Source organism: Sipha flava, unplaced genomic scaffold (assembly GCF_003268045.1).
Source record: "Sipha flava isolate LNK unplaced genomic scaffold, YSA_version1 258_pilon_pilon, whole genome shotgun sequence".
NCBI lineage: Eukaryota > Metazoa > Arthropoda > Insecta > Hemiptera > Aphididae > Sipha > Sipha flava.
The window spans coordinates 2,154,613-2,179,088 of NW_020272917.1; the positions used below are offsets into that span (position 1 = coordinate 2,154,613).

General features: G+C 28.3%; 1 protein-coding gene across 1 annotated transcript; it reads left to right on the top strand.

The window, feature by feature from the left end:
• The first annotated feature begins 12,012 nt into the window (after positions 1 to 12,012).
• Positions 12,013 to 19,048, top strand: LOC112684818 (calmodulin). Its single transcript, XM_025556512.1, has 4 exons — positions 12,013 to 12,672; positions 15,595 to 15,769; positions 15,848 to 16,090; positions 18,958 to 19,048. Exons 1-4 carry the CDS (start codon positions 12,670 to 12,672, stop codon positions 18,984 to 18,986), a joined length of 450 nt encoding a protein of 149 aa, XP_025412297.1. The 5' UTR covers positions 12,013 to 12,669; the 3' UTR covers positions 18,987 to 19,048.
• The last annotated feature ends 5,428 nt before the right edge of the window (positions 19,049 to 24,476 follow it).

Consider the following 24,476-nt stretch of genomic DNA (forward strand, 5'->3'; position numbering starts at 1 on the left):
ACAATCTTTATGTGACATATTATTTTGTATGTATTTTTTGTGGTTATTTCAATTTTTCCATTAGTTGTTTAGTAGTAAAATTATTATTCACAGGAATAATTTCACAAATAATATACAAAATTGTTAATTAATCTAAATTTATCTAAATAAAGACAATAGCAATATATCATATTGACAGGTGTGCATGAAAGGTATGGTATGTTGAATGTTCAAGTGTAAACAACTAGTATACTATTTTTAAAATTATCTCAAACGGATACTTCGTATTATTATAATTTAATAGGTAATAGGTCTTCTATGAATCACTGAGTCGTTATTTATTGCAATACTGTATGTCTGAAATAGAATTGATATCTCGCATATGATTACCTAAATTGTTGTTCGCGTTATTCGTATTTGTTCAGTATATCAGTGTATGGCGTATATGACATATGTCTATGGCGTGAATTGTCAATTTTTTTGGTGTAATAATTTCATCGTAACATTCAAAATTACAACTTATTATTATTTTTGTATTACGCTATGTTCTAGCTAGTGCGTTTTTAGTGTGTGCACGCACCACAAACCTAAAGCGAAAATTTGGTGAAATTTGTGGAGGGGGGACTGAGCATTACTTGCTTATTACACCTATAGAGACCACTGTGTGCAATTATTTATTTCAACAAGTCAATTTACGAACTTTGACAATTTGACATTTTTAATCAACAATTTAAACAAAAAAACAATTAAGTGCCTTATCTTAAACATTTTTGGAGTAGGTATTGTAAACAGAAATTATTAATTAATTAAATTTAACAAACTATACGGATATTATTATATATTATTAATATTACATTAATTGCGATCATTTCAAGTCATGACAAGAAGTTTGTAAAATCTAACGAATTTGATTTAATTTTTATCACAGAATATTTTTTTTTTAATTTGGTTATTAAAAATGCATTTTACAATTAAAATAATAATTGTATTTTTAGTCACTTAACAATTTTTAGAGCTAGGGAGGCTAAGACTTGTACTTTATATTTCCGGGGGGGGCTTAATCCCCTCAAGACCCCCCCGATTTCCATCTATGCCACAAACACAAACACATAATACAAAATAGTTTGTTTTTTGTCTCATACGATATCCCCGCACTAACTAGGAGTAAGACATAGTATTAGTGTTTTTAATTTTAATAGATATTATAATTTATAAGCTTCATACACATATAAAATAACCCCCTCTTCCTCGAAAATAAATCTTAGTTACACCATTGCTTGGAATTAACATAATGATAGTTTGGTCTAAAAAACTGTTGCACAATTGTACAAGAAATTGATATTTTATTACATAGGCAGGTAAAAAAAAATATAAATATTTCATTAGTGGAGGGGGCTCAGCCTCCCCACTGCCCTTCACCAATGAAAAATAATATTTTTCCTTGACTACTTAACACCCGTATTAACCAATACAAACCCTAATAATAACGGTTATTAACATCCAAACGTTTGTTTAAATATTTTATTGCGAAGTTTGAACACCCGAATATATTCAACACCAGAAACCTGAAACCCGAAAAAATTATTATTGTTATTATTATTATTATTATTAGTCTGTCGCTATGATTCCATTTCCAATTCCAAATTTATCAAAAATATACTACCATTCTTATTAGATATAAAATAGTTATGTATATTTATTGTATTATTTTATGTAGCATTTTTGTTTTCGCGGTATACGAAACCATATGAAGCCCAATGAATATCATTGATAACAGTTACTTATAACTAGGGCCCGAATTTAAATGCACTTAAAATCATACAAATATGCTCTAAAAAATAGCCAAAAATGTCCTTTAAAAATGCATTTTACCACAAAAATGACCTTAAAAATGGCATAATTTTTTTTTACTTTGGGCATTATTTAATACACTATTTAATACATTAAAATCACATTCATACGTAATACGAGCAACGTCTGCGAGGTAATACGAACTAGCTGATTATTCGTTATTTGATCGAATACTGGTGACGTTCCATAGTCAATAATAAATTAAGATAAGATAAAAACTGAATCGAAAACATTTTTTATTTAATAAAGATTGACAATGTGTTTTGAAGAACTCGATAAACCTATTTAAATATCAAGAAAATAATTTGTCTTTTGATTTTATTTTAAATAGGCTAAATTTGATTAGTATATCGAACAAATATGCATTAAAAATCAACAAAATGACCCAATAATATTAAAAATGCTCTAAAAATGAAAAAACGTCAAAATATGCGAAAAAATGCAAAATAAAATTTGTAGTTTTGAAACCCTCGTTACATGAAACGAATTATGTTCTTGAGCATTGTGTATGATCAACCAAAATAATATACACTTTGCATTGAAATCCGGGCCCTACTTATAACTTAACCGATTTTTAAATATTCGTCGAATGATAGATAAATGGGAAGATACGAACTTCGAGCATTAGAAGAAATCAACGTGAAATTTCGTAGTCCAATTCTAGTTCTTCTACTGATCTAAAGACAATTTTATATTCGTTTTAAAGCATTAATTATCCTACATGAATAATTTTTCGATTATCTTTGGTTAATTACTAGTTTTTAAAAATACATAATGTAAAATAATCGCTGAATTTCATACTTTTTCTTGTAATTTTAACTATCAATTACTAGCTTGTGTATATTTTAGTTTACTGTATGAATTTAACAAGGACTTTATTTTAATAGCTTTTAAACACTAAATAATGAGTTTTAAACGTCTGGGTCGTCCACTATTAACAAACTTCTCTAAAACCATATCCTCAGTTATAAAAATATTTCTATGAATATTTAATAATAATAAGCCAACGAGACGATTCTCTGAAGTTCAATTTTTCAAATATGTTTTTAACCTTCGCAGCGTTGAAAAATACGTTCAGCAGATGTAGTTGACACAGGATGTATGGCAAGTATTTTCAGCAGTTGGTAGAGATTATGGTACAATGTTTTATTACAAGAAATTAAAGCGTTTATAGAGGTAGAAGGTCTTGATAATGTTACCACTGAAGTCCATTTAGAAATCCATATTCAAACCGTACCATATTGTTGCATTGAGCCGTAACTCTATACTGCTCGGTGATTGTTATTGACGAGTTTATAAATAGTATCAAAGATTCCCAGTATTACCTCCCGTGATAAATTTTGTTTATGAGCGATAAGATAAGCTAACAAAATAAAAGTACGAATTTAAAATCAATAAATTGAAATTTAAGACTTGCAGTGATTTCTATAGACCATGAAAATATTTTTTTAGATTTTCTTAACATTTCAAAAATTGTATTGTGTTAATACATTAATGCCGTGGTTCTCAACCGGTGTGTCGCAACACCCTAGCATGTCACATATTACTGTGGAATGTGTCACCAAAATATTATTTTGTTAATATAACTATAAGTTTTCAAAGTATGAACGTACATTATTACGGAATTATGATGAAATGATAAAAGCCACATGTAAAAAAAAAATTATAATGATATTCTTATTGATTCTTATTTATTAGAAATATCATCAAATATAACGTTAAAATCTAAATTTTGTATATCATAAAATGGTTCATTTCGGATTTCTCTGCAAATCGAACACACAAGAATAATAATTGAAAATTTCGTTTTCTTTTCAACATCATATATGTCTAAATCAGCATATTCGATATTGGAAATAACAAAAAGCAAAAATGTATTGAGAGTAAATTACGCAAAAGTTTGTCAACCATTTGCCCACGAATCGAAGACCATTGCAGAACTGGATATTTATAAACTAATACTGTTTTTCATAATATTTTCTTTGAACTTTTTAAATAAGATTCCATTAATTATTTCAAGTGTGTCGCTATTTATATAGATCTAAATTAGAATGTCATACAAAAAATATTGAGAACCACTGCATTAATAAATTCTGTTTTGTTCAGTATTAAGCAGCTACACTGATACATACCAACCAGCATTTCCGAACCGATTTCCAATTTAATACATGTTATTGAGTTGGGAATCCTTGTAATAATATTTGCTTTATGCGTGTTTAACAAGAGATGGTAAATGCGGTAAAGTCAACCATTTGCCAAAAGTCCATAAGTAAACTGCGGTAAGAAAAATTGAACATTATATAATCTACAAGAAAACCGATAAGGCACATTATACAAGCTGCGGAAATTCATTTTATATACCTACGATATTATATATTACATAGTATGTAATATGTACCTATGTACGTATATCGTTTAATTAATTATGTTATGTTGCGTCTTGCGTACAAAATGGTAAAGTAAATCCAAATGTATTTTAAGTTGTATGAAATATACTAAATATCGATTCTTTTACTTTTGATAGTTCTACTTAGTATCTAATTAATAGTGTTAGATGACAGTAAATGTAGCTAACAGCTTAATATTTAACTAAACGTGGTGGAATTTGCAACAATGTTTTGCCAGAATGGCAAACAATTTTAAATTCAATTTTAAAAATTAATCAAAAATAAGTAGTAATAAAACATGGGAACATATAAAGCACAACATAACATAATTAATTAAACGATATACGTACAAGTACATAGGTACACCTTACATACTATACGACTATAGTATATAATATCGTAAGTATATAAAATGAATTGCCGCAGCTTGTATAATATCGGTTTTGTCGCAGACTGTATAATGTTAAATTTTTTCTTGCCGCAGTTACATATGAATTTTTAGAAAAAGATTAATTTCACCACCGTTTACATACAGCCGTGTTTAATATTAACTAGGGAACGGATTTAATTGTAATAAAAAAATCAATGTATGTACATACGTAACAATTTTTCTTAAAATATTGAATATGAAATTCAAAATATGTAAATATAGAAAACATTTTGCATCAATAAATTTGCATTTTCAATTGCAGCGACTGATTTAGTACTGACATTTGAAATAACATTTTTTATTTTGTTAAAATAATCGCAATAGTATTGGACGGCTTCAAGCCATGTACTCCATCCTGTTATGATAGGTTCAGGATGTAAATTAAGAGCTGGATACATGTTTTTAAATTTTGAAACACGACTTGGCACTTTTAAGAATATTTTTTAATGATCGCTATAATTTAATCAATTTTGGAATAAAATTTCTTCATCACTTAAATGTGTCATTAGGAAACTCTTTTAAATAATAATTTGCTTTCCATTTCGATTTTACAACATTTGGCATTTTAAAAATTAGAATCTAGTCGTACACGATATTACATTATAACTACGAATACTACTAAAAAGGATTGTCGAGTACAACTTCCTTATTTTATAGAGATGGGAATTGTAACTCATTTGGATGAATTAATTCGCCCAATTAAATTCACTTCAATAAGTTAATTCATCATGTAAACTCCCAATTCACCAAGTCAACTCTCAATTCTTAATTGATAAGTCAAATCATATTTTAACCAAGTCATGATTTAAACCTAAATCATAATGAATCAATCAAATCTATCAAATTAGTTGTTTTTTAGCTGATGAATTATCATACACCACACTTACATTAATTTTCAATATTGGTACTCGGTAATTGCAGAGTATTCTCGTCTATATTGATGAGTCACTAATTTGTGACACACTCACTCAATTCACTAAAAAGAGTTGGCTCTAAATTTTTACTGTTTAATGCAAGAAATAATTATAAATATAAAATATGGTTAAAGGTCCTCTCATAAACTATTGGTTTTTGCTACCATTTCGTTAATTGTACGCCCAATGGCGGTGACACAGACAGACCAGGTGTGTACTATTATCAAAAGTGCGTTAGCCAGTTGTGCCCGATGATGAATATATGTGAGAAGTTGAACCTTAGAGTAAAGAATATAGTTAAAGGTATTAAAGAATAAAATCATACTTGGACATGTTTCTAAAGAACAACAGTGTTACACTAAACTTACTGATAAGACGATAATTAGAGATTTAGAATTAGTGACTTAATTGATTCAACTCATTAAAGGCTTGGTTCAGTTTATCTACAAATCAATTCATGATTAATTTACAGTGTTGGAACTAGGTAGTATTGAATTGAATTGCCGAGTTACTGATTTGCGACGCACTGATTTAATTCATTCAATTTACTGAAAAGAGTCGAGTCTTTAAGTCAACTCACTCGTTTCTATTATTTAATATTTATATTGTCCGGCATAACCAATATCATTAGTAGTGTATAGTATACACTGTGTAAAGTACATTATAACGCGATAATAAAACTAGACTTAGGGCCTGTTTTACAATAGTAAGGCACTATAAAATGTGGGTATGATCGTCCGTCATTTTGCGACAATTGATACATATTGATAACAGATTCAGCCCATTCAGTTGAACTTCATATTATATTATGTTAATTTATATATTGTGAGTGAAATTATAAAATTCTACAAGAAATGGGTGGCTGTACAGCGGTAAACTGTTCCAATACACGTAATAAAGGTTATCACATCAATTTTGTAATAATGAGTACAATAACGTAATAGTTATAAAATAATAACAATGTCTTCCTTTGAAACTATAGAAAATAACAGGTTTGATAAATATTTAATAAATACAACTAACTATAGAAATATTATATTAAGTATACGCGAATATATTAATTAATAGTGTTATTAAATTAAGTTTTACATCTTAAATTAACTTGTACTGTATAAAAAGATAAAAGTAAAAAAACATAAACATAAAACATTAAGCATTTTTAACAAAATAACAAGCATCACAGGTTTATCTTTTTTTAGCAGTTGCTGTGCCATATATATTCTTTCTTTTTTTTTTTTTTTAATTCACTGAAAAGATTACTGTAGCATATGATCTTACCGTAAAAAATAAAATAAAACAGCATACCAGAAAGAAGTACGTAAATGCCATTTAGATAACGTACAATATTTGGTAGTTTTTAAAAATTACTAATTATCTTGTTTTAGACGAAGCAGATAAGCAGATAATGTTTATTATCGTCAAAATCATTGAACAAATCAAAAATTACTAAAATATGTACTTATTTACCAAATATGTATATATATCAAAATGTGTAGCAAAATGTAAAATAAATTTGGCAATATTTTAATTAGAATGATCTAAGTCGTAAACATTTTTAGATTTAAAATACCTCATTTCAATAAAAATATGTAATAACAATAAATTCCGTTCCCTAATAATAAAATTATAAAATCCCAGTAACTATAATTATAATCGATCAGAATGGAAAGTTGTTGAATGTCATTATGATTCGCCTTTAATGAAATATTTAATTTACATATAATAATAAACTTGCAATTATGCCAAATGTATATCCTTTTTTGAAATAAGTACTTTCATACTGCACGAACCAAATATTATACTTTATAAACTGCATTATAAAATTTCGTTTATTTACTTAAAAAATATGTACGTATAAACTCAATTTTGTAAATGAAAATAATATTTTCGATTTTATGTTTTTTTAACTTAGAATATGAAAAATGGTTTTATAACTTATTTTATTTTTATAAGTAAATTAAAGTTAAGATTTATATTTTTATATAATGTATAGGTAGTCATAGTTTAATATTATTGAAGCTTAACCACAGAAGAACGTATTGAGTACATAAGTTATTGTCAATAAACGTATGCTTTTCGTTTTACAAATATTTTATCGATTTTATATAGATTACAAAATCATTCATAGCTAGTTATTATTATACTGCAATTGTGTAATTATTATAAAAATTTCTCTGGGAAAAAAGAAAATGGTTTTATTTTTTAAATGTGTATTGCAAGATGCCTTCATTCATTTTTAAACTAAATGCTTTATGTATATGTTTATAAGCAATTATGGAAATTAGAAGACATATTGTATTGCTAAAATAAAACAAAACATTGGTACTGTCCGTGACATTAATATAATGTATATTGTAGATATATATTAAAACCAATTACTACAATTACTATTTGCACATAAGTATTTTAATATTTCTAAATTTTGTATTAGTTATATTATGCATGTTAATTACATGAACAATGAGCATAATTATTAATATGATTTAAACGATCTATTGTAAATATTTTAATGTTTTTATATTTTATATTTAATCTGTTTTGGTTATCCTATCAACATCCATACACTTATCTATTTAATAACAGTGTTAAAACAATTTATTCAAATTTTCTTAATTATTGTTTATTATTAACCAAATATTGATACTAATTTAAATCATTATTCGATCAACAATCAACAGACTTTTTAATTTTTTAATCTCTACCTATATGTATTATAGTGTGGAGTGTGTTCGATTATTTAATTTATTACTTTCCATTTAATCTTATAACTCATGAATCATAATTTTAATCTCAATAAAACTATTCAATAAGAAAATATTTAAATTTTTTTAATTTATTTTCATAGTTTTTATAGACTACCAATTTTACCATAATAATTTAACATAATTTAAAAATATTACATTAAAAAATTATAAAAATCATAAACCTTTAAATAAATAAAAAAAAAAAACAAATAGTGAAATATTGACCATGAAATGTATAGTTATAACTTCCATCAGATAGTCATTATAGAAAACCAAGTTTAATTTCGTTTGTAAATATATAATAATAATTATAAAAATACGTTTAAAAATTAAACTTTTATTGAAGTATTATTATGCTATTAATATTGGTTTAATATAATATTGAAGGCAATTTATACCCAAGTAAAATACTAAAATTATACACACGAACTATTCGTTATAACAGTGGCTTAATTTTTATTTCTTAAACTAAAACTATTAAAACAAATTACAATCTATATTTATGTTAAAAAAATCTACAGTAAACATAATAGTATGCAAGTAAAAGCGTATTAATTATTACTTGACATTATCAAAATGTTTAATGTCGTTTTCAATAAATATATAATGATTAAATAAATATAATTTTATTCTGTATTGCATTGCATGTAGACGGTACAGTTATAATTGCACAGATGGTTTAAAAGTACTATTTATTATTCTGAAACAATTGTCTACTACTTGGTTATTAAATAAGAAAATTCATATTTTTATATGTACATTTCTCAAAAATTCAGAATTATAATGAATTTTGTCATTACATTTTCATTATACGACTAAGTATTTTTTTAAAAACTGTAACATTACAGTTGTACATTAGTATTATAGTTTTATCAGATTCTGTTATGAATATTTTCACTTAAATAATATTATCTAATGTAAATAAACGCATAAACATAATAATTTCATAACATATTTAAAACTAGCATATTTTTTGTAGATAAATAAAAATAAAAAATGTTAATACAATTATAACAGTTGAATCGTTGTGCAGCATATAATATGCATAATTTAGTTTATTATTAAAAATAATACAGTTAAAATATTTTTATAATAGTTAAGTTCAATTTTACTGAAAACGAATAAATTAAATAATGATTTTTTGTTTCTGGACTGGTGTGTAAATGCGTTAGCAATCAAAAACGAAATAACTGCATTACAATTAAGGATTGTTACTAATATGTGTACTTAAAAGTTTGGTGTAAAACAATGTTTTAGTTATAATTGTTATTTCGAATCAACAATAGTTGAAAATTCAATTTATTCAATTTTTTCGTAACCACAAATTACTCACTCACACTTAATATTTGTTTAATATATATATATATATATATATATATATATATATTATTTACGATTATAAATATTTTAAATTTTACTCAGATGATATATTATCCGAATTTATGATTTTTATGTTATATGTTAAAAATATAAATAGTAACTTCAATTGATGAATTATTTTTTGACTGTTCTCTCTTTTAGTTGCAGATAATCTGGATTCCTAAATATTACCAGTTTAATTATATATCACTGGTGTATAACATTGTTTCATTTTCTTTAGCAATTTTAGAGAAAAAAATGAAAATAATTTGATTACCCTCATGACTATAGTATACTGTATAATGATAGTAAAAAATATAAAATTTCTTAATCCAACCATTTAACATTTGCATATGAAAAGGGAATTTACTCATTCATTAAGTTTTTGTCTAAATTTTTTTATTATTATTATTATTATTATTAAAAAACCCTTTACTGAAAACAAGCATAATTTAATACGATGATGGTCGGTCGACTTTCTAAGTTAAACATCGTTCGGGCAACAGGTAATATATAGTACAACACGTTTATTCTCTTTTTGATTTCAAACGAATACTTTCACTTCAATCATTTGCACCTACACACACACACACGTTTGTTTATTATGTGTTGTTGAGTTTTTGGCGTGACATCGCCGTGACAAAATGTCCGGTCAATAAAAACGGCTACTTAGAATAGCACGATGAGGGGATGATGAGGGCATTGTGCTACGTCTAGGCCTGGATTACATTATTTACGACAAGAAATCCACCTCTTAAACAACAATAACTTGCTAATTTTCTCGGTACTGGACAAAAATAAAAAGTAATAAGTTTTGAACAGTGTTTCTAAAAAAAAAAAAAAAACATAATACCAAATCTGAAGTCATATTATGGTATATATTATATAGTTTTTTTACATATTATATATTTACCGAATATTTCAGTTTCAGTAATCAATTATCATATTATAAATCATTTTTGTCATTTTAGATTTTGTATAGTAAAATACAGATGATAATGTTTAGTTATACAATGAATTTTAACTTTTATTTTATTCCAATAATTTTTTAGGACGATAATAAAGGTACACTAAAAGTCATAATGTATGATACGTCATTTCATCATATTATAAAGTAAACAAAAGATATATAGAATAATTAATTCTTCAATTTTTAAAATAATTTTTCGACATAAAAGAGAAACTGAATATAGCTTAGATACCCATTACTTTTTCGTTCACTAAACGTACCTTATTCTTTTAAAAAAAATTAGTAAATTACTTTGGTAGTTTAAAAATGTTTAAATACATAATAATTTACAAACTTCTAACAATACGAATTTTATCAGTAGATACACGATATATTAATAAAAACAAAAAACTATTATTCATTTTTTTTTTTGTCTACCTCTGCGCATTTTATAGAAGGAGATTGAGAAATTATTTATTAAATGTGCCGCCTTTTAAATGCCGTTTAGATATTCGCGTTCAAGTCAACGTCACATTTTCGGAAGATAAAAATGAAAAAAAAAGGAATAATAATAAATAAACGGTCGGATCATTTGTTATGCGAAAGCAGAATCGGTTGAATGGCGGGTGGTATAGGCGCGGTGGGGATTTTCGAAATCATTAGCGTGTGGCGGCGGCGAACGCTCACCAATAGCTCTGGTAAAAACCCGGCGTCGCCCCGCGTAATCGTGCCGCTTGGCGCATTGCAGGTGCCGGCGGGCCAATGGCTGGCTGCCAAGGCCCGTTCGCCCGCAAAAATCCGATATACACTGTGGCGCGGCAACGCGTCAACCCGAAAATATTCCGCCCGGGTGACGGCGGCGGTGCGAGGTTGGTTACCTAACCACCGTAAAATAATAATTCATCAGGTGCAAATGAGCATTTAGCGATAGTCGTAGTTAAAAAACGAGAAATTATAAAAACAGGTCCGCTGGAAAGAGATTTGGACGGGCATGGGTTTGACGGGCGGTAAGAGCGGGAAAAAGATAGAAAACGTGTGAAAATCGATGGAACGTTTTAAGGGAGGAAACAATTCGGTATAACACATCGATCTTTTCGTTACGCTTTTTAACGCGCGTATAGCAAACATAAACGCCGGTGCGTAGTATTGGTATCACGTATTAGTAGTAGTAGTAGTAGTATTAATAATAGTAATAGTAGTAGTATTAGTAGTAGTAGTAGTAGTATTTCGTGGTAGTGGTATCCGTACACGGTAGGTATAGAGCCGCGCACGAGATGGCGTGTTTATTTTATTTTTCCTGCGCGGAGCCGGCCGAACAACACATCCGGGGCGTATGGGTGACGTCACGGCCGCCGTCGGTATCGCCCCGGTCGCGCATACTCCGCGCACCACCTTCGCAATCGCGACAGTCCGTCACCAGTTTTACACTGAACGCGGTTACGATCACAGTCTGACTTTCGCGTCGTCCCACTACCGACACACAACCGGCCAGTGTTGCTGCAACGACTTCTCGTTGCGTATGGTCTCATAGTTATATTCGTTTCCGCGTTTGCACATACGTCTGTCGCCGTGTTAATTCTATACCCATTTCTCGTCGTTTTCTCCGAAACCGCGACACCACTACCACTACCGCCGCCGCCGCCGCCGACGTTGAAGACGGAACACACCAGAACCCGATTCGCGCGCGCAACGTCTACCACCACCGCCACCACTACTACTCGGCGACCGTGATAGTAAAACGAAAAGAGAGTTCGGCGTGCGTAACCGCGAACCCGGCCGGTAGACCGTCGTTTTGTGATTGTACATTCCGTTTGGTAACGCGGTTATCGCGGTATCCATTGGAAGCGCCGCGCAGAGGTAACCACCACCACCACCGCCACCACCTCCACCATCATCGCCACTGCCGCATCTCGTTTGTGGTTGACAACACACACGCACACACACGGTCACCGCGTCAGGAGGAACGTCTGCGTCTTGTGTAAATACAAATCGCCACAACCACCGCGTCCGGTGATTAATTCTATTCGTCGACGCGCCAACGTAAAACATTACTAAAATGGTGAGTTTTTGTGCAATCTAAATTATTATCTACCTATCCATCCAGAAGCGGTCGGTGTCCGTTCCGCGCGTGTCCGTTAAAAATTCAGAAAAAATGACTGCACCGGCGGCAGTGGTGGTAGCCGTTGTCCGTCGTCGCCCAGACCGTTTATTTTTAGAATTCAGACCGTTACACTTTTTTTTCTCTTCCGTTTTCTCATTATCGGTTCAGTGGTCGTAGAGGTGGTCGTCACTGTCAAGGTGTCCAACATGGCGCCGTAACGCGTTTCTCACACCGGCTGCGTTGATTGCACCGCGTTTTAAACGTGGTATTCTTTTTGTATGGATTCAGTGCCTCATCGTCGATAGAAAATAATAAAAATAACACAATCGGAACAACAATTTACTAGTCGTTTTATATTCGCTTGAATATTTTTCTCTATTACCTCTTTAGTTCCCGGTTTTTTTATATTAATTGTGTTACACCTGTATGCCGTGGGTCGGCTGGAAAAATTCTCATCGTGCTTATTATTTTGGTCACGTTAATGTTACGATCGTATAGGAACGCTGATGTCTCGACGCGTACTTATTACGTCGTTGTGTATTATTTGTGTTATTTGTCACGATACTCCCCGAACGCCGCCTCTGTTGAAGTCGGTATCGTCTGCTTGGTGCGGGGGATAGCGTGGCGTTGGCGTCCCCTCCGATTGTATCGTCTGTGCCTACACTATTTCCGCGATGGCTTAGATCTCATATCAAACCGCAGCGGTGTAATTCGATGTGAGAAGAATTAACATAATATTTAATGCTTTCGATGTCTGTTGGGTAAAAGATGAAACAAAAAAAAAAAAATGTTGCGCTTGGACAAAAGCTAAAACTAAATTAATTTATTGTTTAAGAGGTGATATTACCCCTTATCCTTTCAAGCACCCATACACCATGTAGAATAATCCCCCCCCCTGTATCGCTAGGTGCGTGTGCTTACTCGCCAGTCAGACCATTAAAGGCCGTAACGCCATCTAGCGATGATGTACCACATGCCAAGTGACCCCCTTGCTAGTTATCCCATTACGGTTTTTGATAAGACGCTTGCAAACCGGGATTTTCCGCGCATCCTGATGAGGGGGTTTCTCCCCTATTTTTATCCACCTTTACCCTCTTGAATATAATTTTTCCGGGTTTCAGCAGTGAAACGTTACTAGCTGAAACCCTTGCTGTTAACCATTTCCTTGTTAGTTTATCCTTAAAGCCAGTGTTTAATGCTAATTTCATTTTCTGATTACTAGCTTCTCTGGTCATCACGATTTTTCATGTACTTTCTTGTTTTAAATCTGCCATATTTTCTGTTAAATTTTGCTCTAATAATAAATATTTTCTTAAAATTACTGTTCTTTTCACTAAAATTTGGATTAATTATTTGTATTATGACAGAATTCAGTAACCATTCTGTATTTATACCCTTTGAATCTTTAGCAGGAATTTTTTTGATTAGGTGAATTTTGTAAAGGTTATATTGGCTCATTTGTCTGTCCGTATAATATTCCTGTTTTCAAATGGATATGGTTAAAAGTTTATTTTGAACCTGTAAATAATATAGTACCTATATTTATATAATTTTAGTAAAGTTTTTATGTTCCTCCTAAATATTTTTGCTTCCATATAAATTACCTATTTATTTTCATATTCATAAAGATTACAAGTATAGTAAGGTATTAAAATTAATAAGTTTACTACCATTTCCTAACCTACAATTCAAATGAGTAAATCTGTAAAAAAATATTATGTTGTTTGAAATGACAATATTAGACCTAGACAAGCTAATTTATAAAACTGAATTCCTTGTACTTTTGTTTTTTTCTTATATAACATCATAAATAATGTTCTTATGTTTCCAATTAATATGAAGTAACCTTTAAGGAAGGTTTAATATTATGAATATAATTAGGTATCATTGATTTACTATATTAATAAATTGTATAAAAACAAGCATCAGAGTTTTTGTGATAACTTAATAACATCTTAATTGTATTCAAATAAATATAACCATCATCAACCTATCTATCAATAAAGTAAAGGCCAATTATATTGTACATGTTTTTTTTATTCATTGTAATTGTGCCAGCAAAGGATTAGGAATGCTCTTACCTGTGTTTGTACGTACCTACATAATAATTAGTTCATCTAATTTTGTGGTTAAGTATAATATTAGAATTAAATAATTTTCTTATGATATTTATGCAATATTTTAAATGATAAAATTTCAAAGATAAATAATACCATTGTTATGTATATTGTATGTTTTATAATTCTAAATTTTTTTCATAATATATGGAAATGATGGTGTTATATTTTATTAATAGTATAATATTCATAAGTCTATTATTTTAGTAATAATTTAAAGAAAGGCTCTGTGTATCTTAATATAATAAAATAAAATAATAATCATACTGTTTAAATGGAATATGATCTAATTACTTATTGATTTTGTATATCAATTTCATTTAAAGACATAATTATTTTATTTTTAAAAATTGGGTTTTTTTTTTTTAAATATTGTCTTTATAATGGGTTCATCTACTTACTTTTCTATATTTGTTGTACATACTTGGGTAAATATTTTAAAATCATGTTTAGGCATTTAACTTTGATTCTATAAAAAAAAAAAAAATAATAAAAAAAGTTATTCTTAAGTCTTGTACGATTATTTTTTAAAGTTAAAATGTTCTTATTTTAAATTGTATAGTAATTAATAAATATACAACTTTTTAGTTTTTATTTATAAATACTAACCATAGTGGCATAGTTTAATCAAATTTTATAATTTTGAAAATAACAACTTAAAAATTTATACCTAGTAAGGACAAGTGATTTTCACATTTTCAAAATTGTACAAATTAATTCTGTTAAATGTATAACTTCATTAAATATATCTTTTCAACTTCAGGCTGATCAATTAACAGAAGAACAGATTGCTGAATTCAAAGAAGCTTTCTCGCTATTCGACAAGGATGGAGATGGTACTATCACTACCAAAGAACTGGGAACTGTCATGCGGTCATTAGGCCAAAACCCGACTGAAGCTGAACTCCAAGATATGATTAATGAAGTCGATGCCGATGGTAATTATAATTAACTGTATTAATATATTTTGTATTGTTGATTCTCCTTTAATAAGTTATATTTTATTATTTTCATAGGAAACGGTACGATAGATTTCCCAGAGTTCTTGACCATGATGGCTCGCAAAATGAAGGATACTGACAGCGAAGAGGAAATCAGAGAGGCTTTCCGTGTGTTTGATAAGGATGGAAATGGTTTCATCAGTGCAGCTGAACTGCGTCATGTTATGACTAACCTTGGCGAAAAACTCACCGATGAAGAGGTTGATGAAATGATAAGGGAAGCTGACATTGATGGTGATGGTCAAGTCAACTACGAAGGTAATAAATGGGAATATAATCCTTTTACAGTGTTTATAAATAAATTTATAAAAATTTATTTAATATTATTATTATATTTTATGTTTCTAAAATCCAAAGATCCTCAATTGTTCATTTGTGTAAGCTATTGTAGGATATTGTTTAGACTATATACACCAAACCTAAAATACTATGAGGGTAATAGTTATTTTAGGTAAATGAAATTATTTTCATCTAGTTCTGACTCTATTTTCTTAGCTTAATTTTTAAATAAATACATTTTATTAGTAATAATTTACTTAAAAGAGTCTAAATATTATAATTCTTTAAAAAATATTGAATGTTCTTGATATTCAGTTGAATGATTTTATAATAATAGTTATAATTTTGGATAGATTTAAGTTATATGTATTTAAATATTAATTATACATTTGTTGTACACATATTAAATGAAAAAAATTTAATAACATTTGGTATTATTTTAAATTTTTTTCTAATTCTCAGAAGTATTGTTCTTAGTATTGACATTTAGTTAACCTAGTTAATACCACTTTTCTAAACTCCAAATGATAGTACATATTAATCAAACTATAATATTATAATAAAATCAAACTATTTCATCATTCTTTTCTAATATTAATTATTTGAAAAACAAATGTTTGAATTATTTTGTGTTGTATAAGACAAATTCTTAATTTTTAAAGTCAATACTCTATTATTGCTGTATTATTTTAATTTAATTTTAAATATATCACTAGTGGTGTGTTAAGTTCATCACTTGTAAAGTTTAGTTTTTATTGTTAACAAAATAGAGTAATACAAATGCTTTTAAATATTTTATTAATTAGTAAGGTCCATTATACACAATCATTATTTTTTTTGTAGGAAAATGTTTTCGTAAAATGTTTGAAATAACATGTTCATAAATAAAGCTGTTTATATGTTCATGATAAAATGTCAAACAATAAAATAATTGTATGACACCTTGAAAACTGTTGGTTAATCTTAAACATTCTAGACCATACAAATATTGTCCATTACTAATTATTTTGTCTACATATATGTGAATAAATTGATTATATCACACAAATGATAATTATCGTGCGATAAACTAAAAAATTAATTCAGTATTAACCATGTTATTTTTCGATGAATTTAACCACTCTCCTGGAGCAAATTACTATCACCATGAATTTGTGAATGAAAATGATTGCAATATTGATATTGATGTACTTATCAGTGAGGTACTATCAAGTAGCCTTCTTTGGGATTAAAGTTTGGATCATTATTCATATTGTAATTTAAAAAGTAAATTATAACTCATGTATAGAGTTACCATATTATCCATTGCTATATGCATTAAATTACCAAAAAAATTAAAAAGATTCTCAATACTGTATTTGCAAAAATATATCTCCAATAGATATTGAATATGTTTTGTCTTATATATTTAATATTTAATATAATATTGTATAATATGATAAATATTGATCGTATGAATCTGCCAACTAATACTATTGTACGATAATATTTCCATATGATAAAATATAGTTTGTGTGTAATGGTCCATAATCTTGTATTACAGAGTTCATTACTAACTACTTATCAGTAATACATGTTAGTGATATTATTTGAACAAATACTGACTAATTAAAATTTTACTTCAGCTTGAGTGTTATTATTTTGTATTTTTTATTATTATTAATTTATTAAATTTAAATTATGGTTTTTCAAGTGCTTGTAAATACTTTTACAAAATGTATTTAGTATAGGTTTAATCCTACGATTATGTCAAATAGCCAAAAAAAACATTTTTCATTTAAAAGAAAATATCCTCTTTGTTCTAAAATTTTTGATATCTTGTTCTTACAAATATAGTTGTTCGTATTAGTTTTTTCTCTTTTTTAACGTTGCAGATTTCCATACTTTAGCTCGGATCATTTTTGTTCTTTCTATGGCCGTGGTCAGTGCTCAAATCTATATTTTTGTGTCTTGTTTTTCTTTTCACATTTTATTGTTTTTTATCTTTTTTATTATTACCTATCACTTGATATTTTTTTGAAGTGTTTAAATTGCAAAGTGATATTAACATTCCATCAGCATTTGACTGTTATAAACCTATAAAACCCTCCCATCCATTCAATCATGGTAAAAAAATATGGTATCAATATTTACCGAATAAAATCATTTATTGAAATATGCATGTTTATTATATGCAATGATTGAAAAATTTAGTTGTATTCTTGTGTGTTCACGCATGAGTCACTTCTATGAGTATCTCTTTTTTTTTTTTTATATAATTCATTTTCCTGTGTTCCTTGGTTGTTTATTTGTTTTTAGTATATATTTTATTTGTGAAAGAACGTATGCAAACATATTTAATGAAGAACAACAACAAATCACTGAAAAAGAAATTAAAAGGCAAAAAAAACATTTAGTATCCCTGCATCCAATTTCATCCTGTACTATGGTCGTAAAATGTTATAAAAATTATTCTTAATTTCTAATTTACATAAGGCAGTGGCGCACACATGTTTTTTTCCGGGGGAGGGGGAGGGGGTCAAGGTAAAATATAAAACATTTTACAATTAACAAAATTATGCAAATCCTTAATATATTTTGACTTAAATAATAGCATTGATAATAGAATAGTTTAATTCTATAATCAATGATACTACTTATTCAATACTAACTCTTCATATTACAAATTTGTAAATTTTAACCTAGATATCTGGGAAAATGTCAGGGGGTTACAACCCCTTAACACCCCGCTCCCCTTGCGTGCGCCACTGACATAGGTAGAATTTGTAAATGGTTGTTATATAAAATAAAAATTATGTTTGATGTTATTATAATTTACTAATTAATTTGTTTTCTCTATGTTTCAGAGTTCGTGACCATGATGACTTCTAAGTGAAATGTGTTTCATTTTTAATTATTATTATGTAATTTTTTTATCATAATTTTTTTTTTTTTTTTTCAAAAAAAAGGAAGAAATTAACCTGCATTTTTTTCGAGTAAGCTTTAAAAAGATAATGTGATTATCAAAAAGTAAACAAAGATTAATTATCTTTTTACCACATTTGGAACTCTGTGAACTTTTTTTGTGTTGAGATATTCGTTATACTATAATCTATATGGTTAATTTTTTTTTTTTTTAATTTCACCAAACTCAGTTTATTATTATTTTCTTTTTTTTTTTTTTTTGGTGGTGAACCTGCCGTGTAAATTTTGTAAAAACAAAAAAACTATCCGGCGGCAACGTGTTTTTTTCTTTTTTTAATATTAAACTATTCTTTTCAGTTTTTGCTGTAGCAATGTTTTCGTCTTAACATATTATATTATTATATATAAAATTATGATAATATGATAAAAAAAATAATAATAATAATCTTAAGTATGAAAAATTATATTATAAATAATTTGTTGTTTTACACTTTAAAACATAATTTTAAAATCTTGTAATTTCTACGATTAATTATAATCTCCAGTGTTTTAGTAATTTATTATTATTATTATTATTATTATTATATAAATATTAATTATTAAATATTAGGGACGTTTTCACATTCCTCACTCACCAATAAAGTTAAAAAAAATATAAAAAAGAAATAAAAAAAGGAGCTATAATAAATCAATCAACGTTATTCAAAACATTTTACATAATATTTTGGCATGATAATATTTATTAGCCTATTAAAAATTGTAATTTTTTTTTTTTATGATTATTATAATTTTTAAAAAGTATATAAAAAAGACACATTAAACGTTATATTTCTTCACTTGTAAAAAGAGAAATGAAATTTTTTTATTTAATCCTCAATTGTATTTCAATTTAATCAGTTTCACAATATATATTATGTATAAAATTTGCACGTCTGCCACATAAATTTACGTAATCACAAACATACACTTTCACAGACATTTATATGGTTAAATGTAATTTGCAAGTAACACAACTCACAATTGATTTATACTTACACATTTATAATATTTATTTGTTACTATTTCTTGAGACCCGTATATTTGTTTTATTAAGTTTACCTTAACCACTTTTTGTGTGTTGGGCTAAATTAAATTAAAACAGTAAAAAATTATATTTATATTTAATTTTGGTGTTGGACGTGAAGAAAAAAACTAATTATTTTATATATATATATATATATAAATTAACTATTTAAAAATATTTCTGCGGTGCATGGTGCATGATGTCAATATTATTATTTGTTTTGATTTTAAACAAATATATTGTCATCTATAATTGGAAAAATGCATGTTTGAATAAAAGAAACATACTAGTAATCCACTAGAATGCCGTGTGTACCAGATGATTGCTGCCATTTTTTGACTTAAGCTTTTTCCGTTATGTATACTATATATATAATATCGTCACCATCCTGTGCCTGCAGTATTATATTTAATAATAATAATTGTTAGTTTGACGCGCATTAGTGTACTGAATTTACAATTTTTTCTTCGTATACATTATATGATTAATATTTTTTTTCATTTATTTATTTACTATTTAGGTTATTTTATATTTTAATCTGTTTAACTAGACTTGGTTGATAACTGCAGTTGTCCTACTTTTCGTCTAATAAACACATTTTATCATTGTTTTATTTGTTCTTGAAATATGATGATGTAGACATTCAATTTGCTGCTATCAGTGTTGGTGATGATAGTCAGTCCTCTATTCACCATTCTACAGTGGTTCAGTCTTATAAATGTGTCCTCAGTCCTGATTGTCCCCTTTAAATGTTATGACTAACTTATTTAATTTTTATTAGTATCCTACTGTTGCTGGAGTTAAACAAGAATACATCACTAGATTAAGGCAGTGACATCCTGAGACTTTATGCCAATATTGAGTAAACCAGTTGTGTTTATCTAAAATACATGATAATATCTATGTATTTGAAAAAAAATGGTGTCATTAAATTTATGTAACTATCTACTTTAAATATATGATTCTTTAGCATGCGTATAGTACGTAAAAAGTTTCAAATTAGATATTTGGAGAAGAAACAACTCCAACTAAATATTATTTTACCCAACTCGGTTTTATATACCTTTTTTATCTTTAATTTTTGTATGCCTTTTTCGAAATTTTCTGTTTTTGAAAATGTACTCTTTGATTACACTAAAATATATACTTCATACTCTTTGATTATCGTTTTATATTTTCCTTCAGTTACTGAAATAACAATAATATATTATATATAGAAACTATGGGATGGGCTTTAATGTAACACATTTTGAATAACAAGCTAAAGGCGGATCTGTAGTTTAATTAAGGAGAGGTGGAAAACCCAATAAGAATATTTATGAGTGTTATATAAAGTACAATGAAGACTCGAGAAAAAACTTAAGCGGTGGGGGTCGTCACTTTGCCACACCCCTGACGTAATTTATATATAATTTTACAAATTATTAAAATATTAATTTTTATGTTTGGTAATATAGTCTATCAGTTTACACAATCTTATTTTTCACTATTTTAATTGAAATAAAATTCATTTGATTACCTAACCATTTTGTTTAATCTATGAAAGATATAGGTAAATACTGGTAATTTTAGTTAATTATTTCTATATTTTTTTTTCCATTAGCTTATTTCACATCCTACCTATTTGTTTATTTTGTGATACAAGCGTGAAGATAGTTTTGAGATTTGAGAAGACTTCTAAAAACCAAATTCATAGTATCAAGGAGGGAGTATTATAAACAACATGAAAAATCTTTATTGCGCTCTTGTATGTTATAATTTATAGCTTTTGAGTTATAATTCCTAGGTACACGTAAATAGGCGATTAACCTTCAGGAGAGAAACAATATATCTTGTTTAAAATTATTGGAATTTAAATAATGTACAATATAATGGTCTATATCTTAGTTCGTGATTACAGTACAATCATAGGCGTGTGCAAACTTAAACTTCCCGTCGAGTCTGAATACAATTAGTGCCCCAATACTAAGACAGTACCCCTAATTTTTTTCTAACACTTCAACATAGTAGATTCTGTTGTAAATTAAAAACAATGTAGTATTTATATCTATACATAGAACCAAGTATTATATTGCTAATTTTTAGAAATATTTTTGAAGTTAAAAGTACAACTTTAAATTCTTTAAAATCAAATGATATAAATACAATTAATTGATTTCCACGAAAATATTAAAATATATAGACATTTTACTATGGTTAGTTTAAATTTTACTATGCCCCCAAAAAAATTCCGGTCAAACCGGGGCTCGCCCCGTGTGCACGCATATGAGTACAATCTTTAGGACTCCTACCACCACTTCCCTAAATTAAGTGGGTAGTAATCTAGGTAGTCTTATTTCGTTAAGTTGTGAATGCATGCAGTTTCTTCATATCAATACTTTTCAAATGATGACATTCAGGAATTGAGTATAGTTGTACCGTAGTTACCTATACTTTATAGGTCAAATGATAAGTAAAAATAAATTTAGCTACATAATATATTTTTTCATGGATAGTTCTGTATCAAAATGTAACATAGACCCTATAAATATATGGTTTATATCGCCTATCCTACAGAGTGCTGTGTCGAGTTGAGCTCTCTCCTAACCTATAGTTGATTATTATCTATATATCTGTATACAATTAATTTTCCCATGTATGTAAGATAATAAATTGAGGACCGATTCGACTGATTAGGTATTTGTTTTTGTATTTATAATTGTCTAGACAAGGTTTATATGAAAGGAAATGTTTAAAAAGTCTACAGAATATGTGTAATTCAAACATTTTTATGGGTTTGTTACCAAAAGATAATAAACGGTTTGTGTTCGATGGACCCAAAACCACTTAATATATATTGCCTTTTAGTACCTTTATGTATCTTGCATTGTTAGTTGATTTGTCAAAGACCTTAACATTTTTAGAAATTTTTCAAAAATGATCGATGTATAATTTAAAAAAAAATAAGTACCTATATTAAGTGCAATAAATGTTGTTTTAATTCCCCGTGCACAATTATTTTGGGGAAGAGGGTGGTAAAAGAAATATACGAGGAGCTCCACCCTTCTTGAGTGGGATCTTATTCCCCCCCCCATAGAGTCAGAATATAAGTCAGATACGTCACTGCATGAGAACGGTAATATGTTAAACGAAATCTATCGGAAGGGTACTAAGAAATCATGTGCTTTGCTATGAAGTATCGTTACGCTCACCCACTCGTTTAATCTTGTACAGGGCGTACTAGAACGTTAAAATGTTCGTATTATGAGAAACACCATGAAATTAAACGTTCACGGCTTCACGACGTACTTTGGACGTAAAACCGACTGGTTGGTGACCTCTGGCGTAGGGTTCGTCCGCAGGGTATCACGTACGTTGCACAGCGTTTTGTTTATTTTTCGAAAACTGCCATACACAAATCCTCTTCGATTCGATAACGGGTCGTTTACACGCGTACAATATTCGGTGTAGCAGTAAAGGCGCATTCTTATGAGTCAAGTTTAGTTGACCAATTATGGTTGATCAACAAAAATTGAATATAAGTTGAATCAGTATTTGTTCACACATTGCAACAGAACATGTTTCAATTTTATTTTCAACTCAGTTTAACACGTAATGTCGCGGTCGACACGTAGTCGACGCCACTGTCGAGCTCATTTTTTCACATATATCAATACAGTTGAAAATTGTGTCGAAAGCAGTTGTATGTGAAATTGTAAATACAATAAGTATTTTAGTAAAAGAAGAATTAAAAACGATTTTAATTAATATGTGTAAAAATCGTAAAAAACGTCGTTTTTGGGTTAAAATTAAAAATATTTAGTACGTTAAAAATTAAAAAATAAAACATAAAATGCACGTGTGACTACCCACTGGCTGAAAAAAAACTGAAGTTCAACTTGAACAACTGTAGTGTAGGTTTATGTTCTTACGTGTCAAGACAGGTTTCAACTTGAAAGGAATTGGAAAATAAAGGCGCGTTCCCATGAGTCAAATTTAATTAATCGATTATAGTTGATCAACAAAAATTGAATAAAATCTGTAGTGAGAACCTTTGTTTCAATAAAATTGAACAACTTATTAGTTGATCAAAAAAAGTTTAACCCAGTCAAACTTTATCGTTCAAGTAATGAGTTGTTTTTCAATTCCTTTCATGTTGAAACCTGTCTTGACACATGAGAACAACCTACACTACACTTGATTCAAGTTGAACTTTAGTTTGTTTTCAACCAGTGGGCAGTCACACGTGCATTTTGTGTTTTATTTTGTCAGTTGTTTTTTATTTTTTTAATTTTTAACGTATTAAATATTTTTAATTTTAAAAATGAACCTCAAGTGGTCTGAAAACGTGATGCTAAAATTCTTTAAACTTTATCATAAGCATGACAGTTGGTGTCAACTATGTGTCGACCGCGGCTT

Excerpts from the sequence above, each read along its gene's own strand:
- LOC112684818 (XM_025556512.1), top strand. Across the intron at positions 15,770-15,847 it reads TAATGAAGTCGATGCCGATG|GAAACGGTACGATAGATTTC; the intron begins GTAATTATAATT and ends TTATTTTCATAG. Across the intron at positions 16,091-18,957 it reads TGGTCAAGTCAACTACGAAG|AGTTCGTGACCATGATGACT; the intron begins GTAATAAATGGG and ends TCTATGTTTCAG.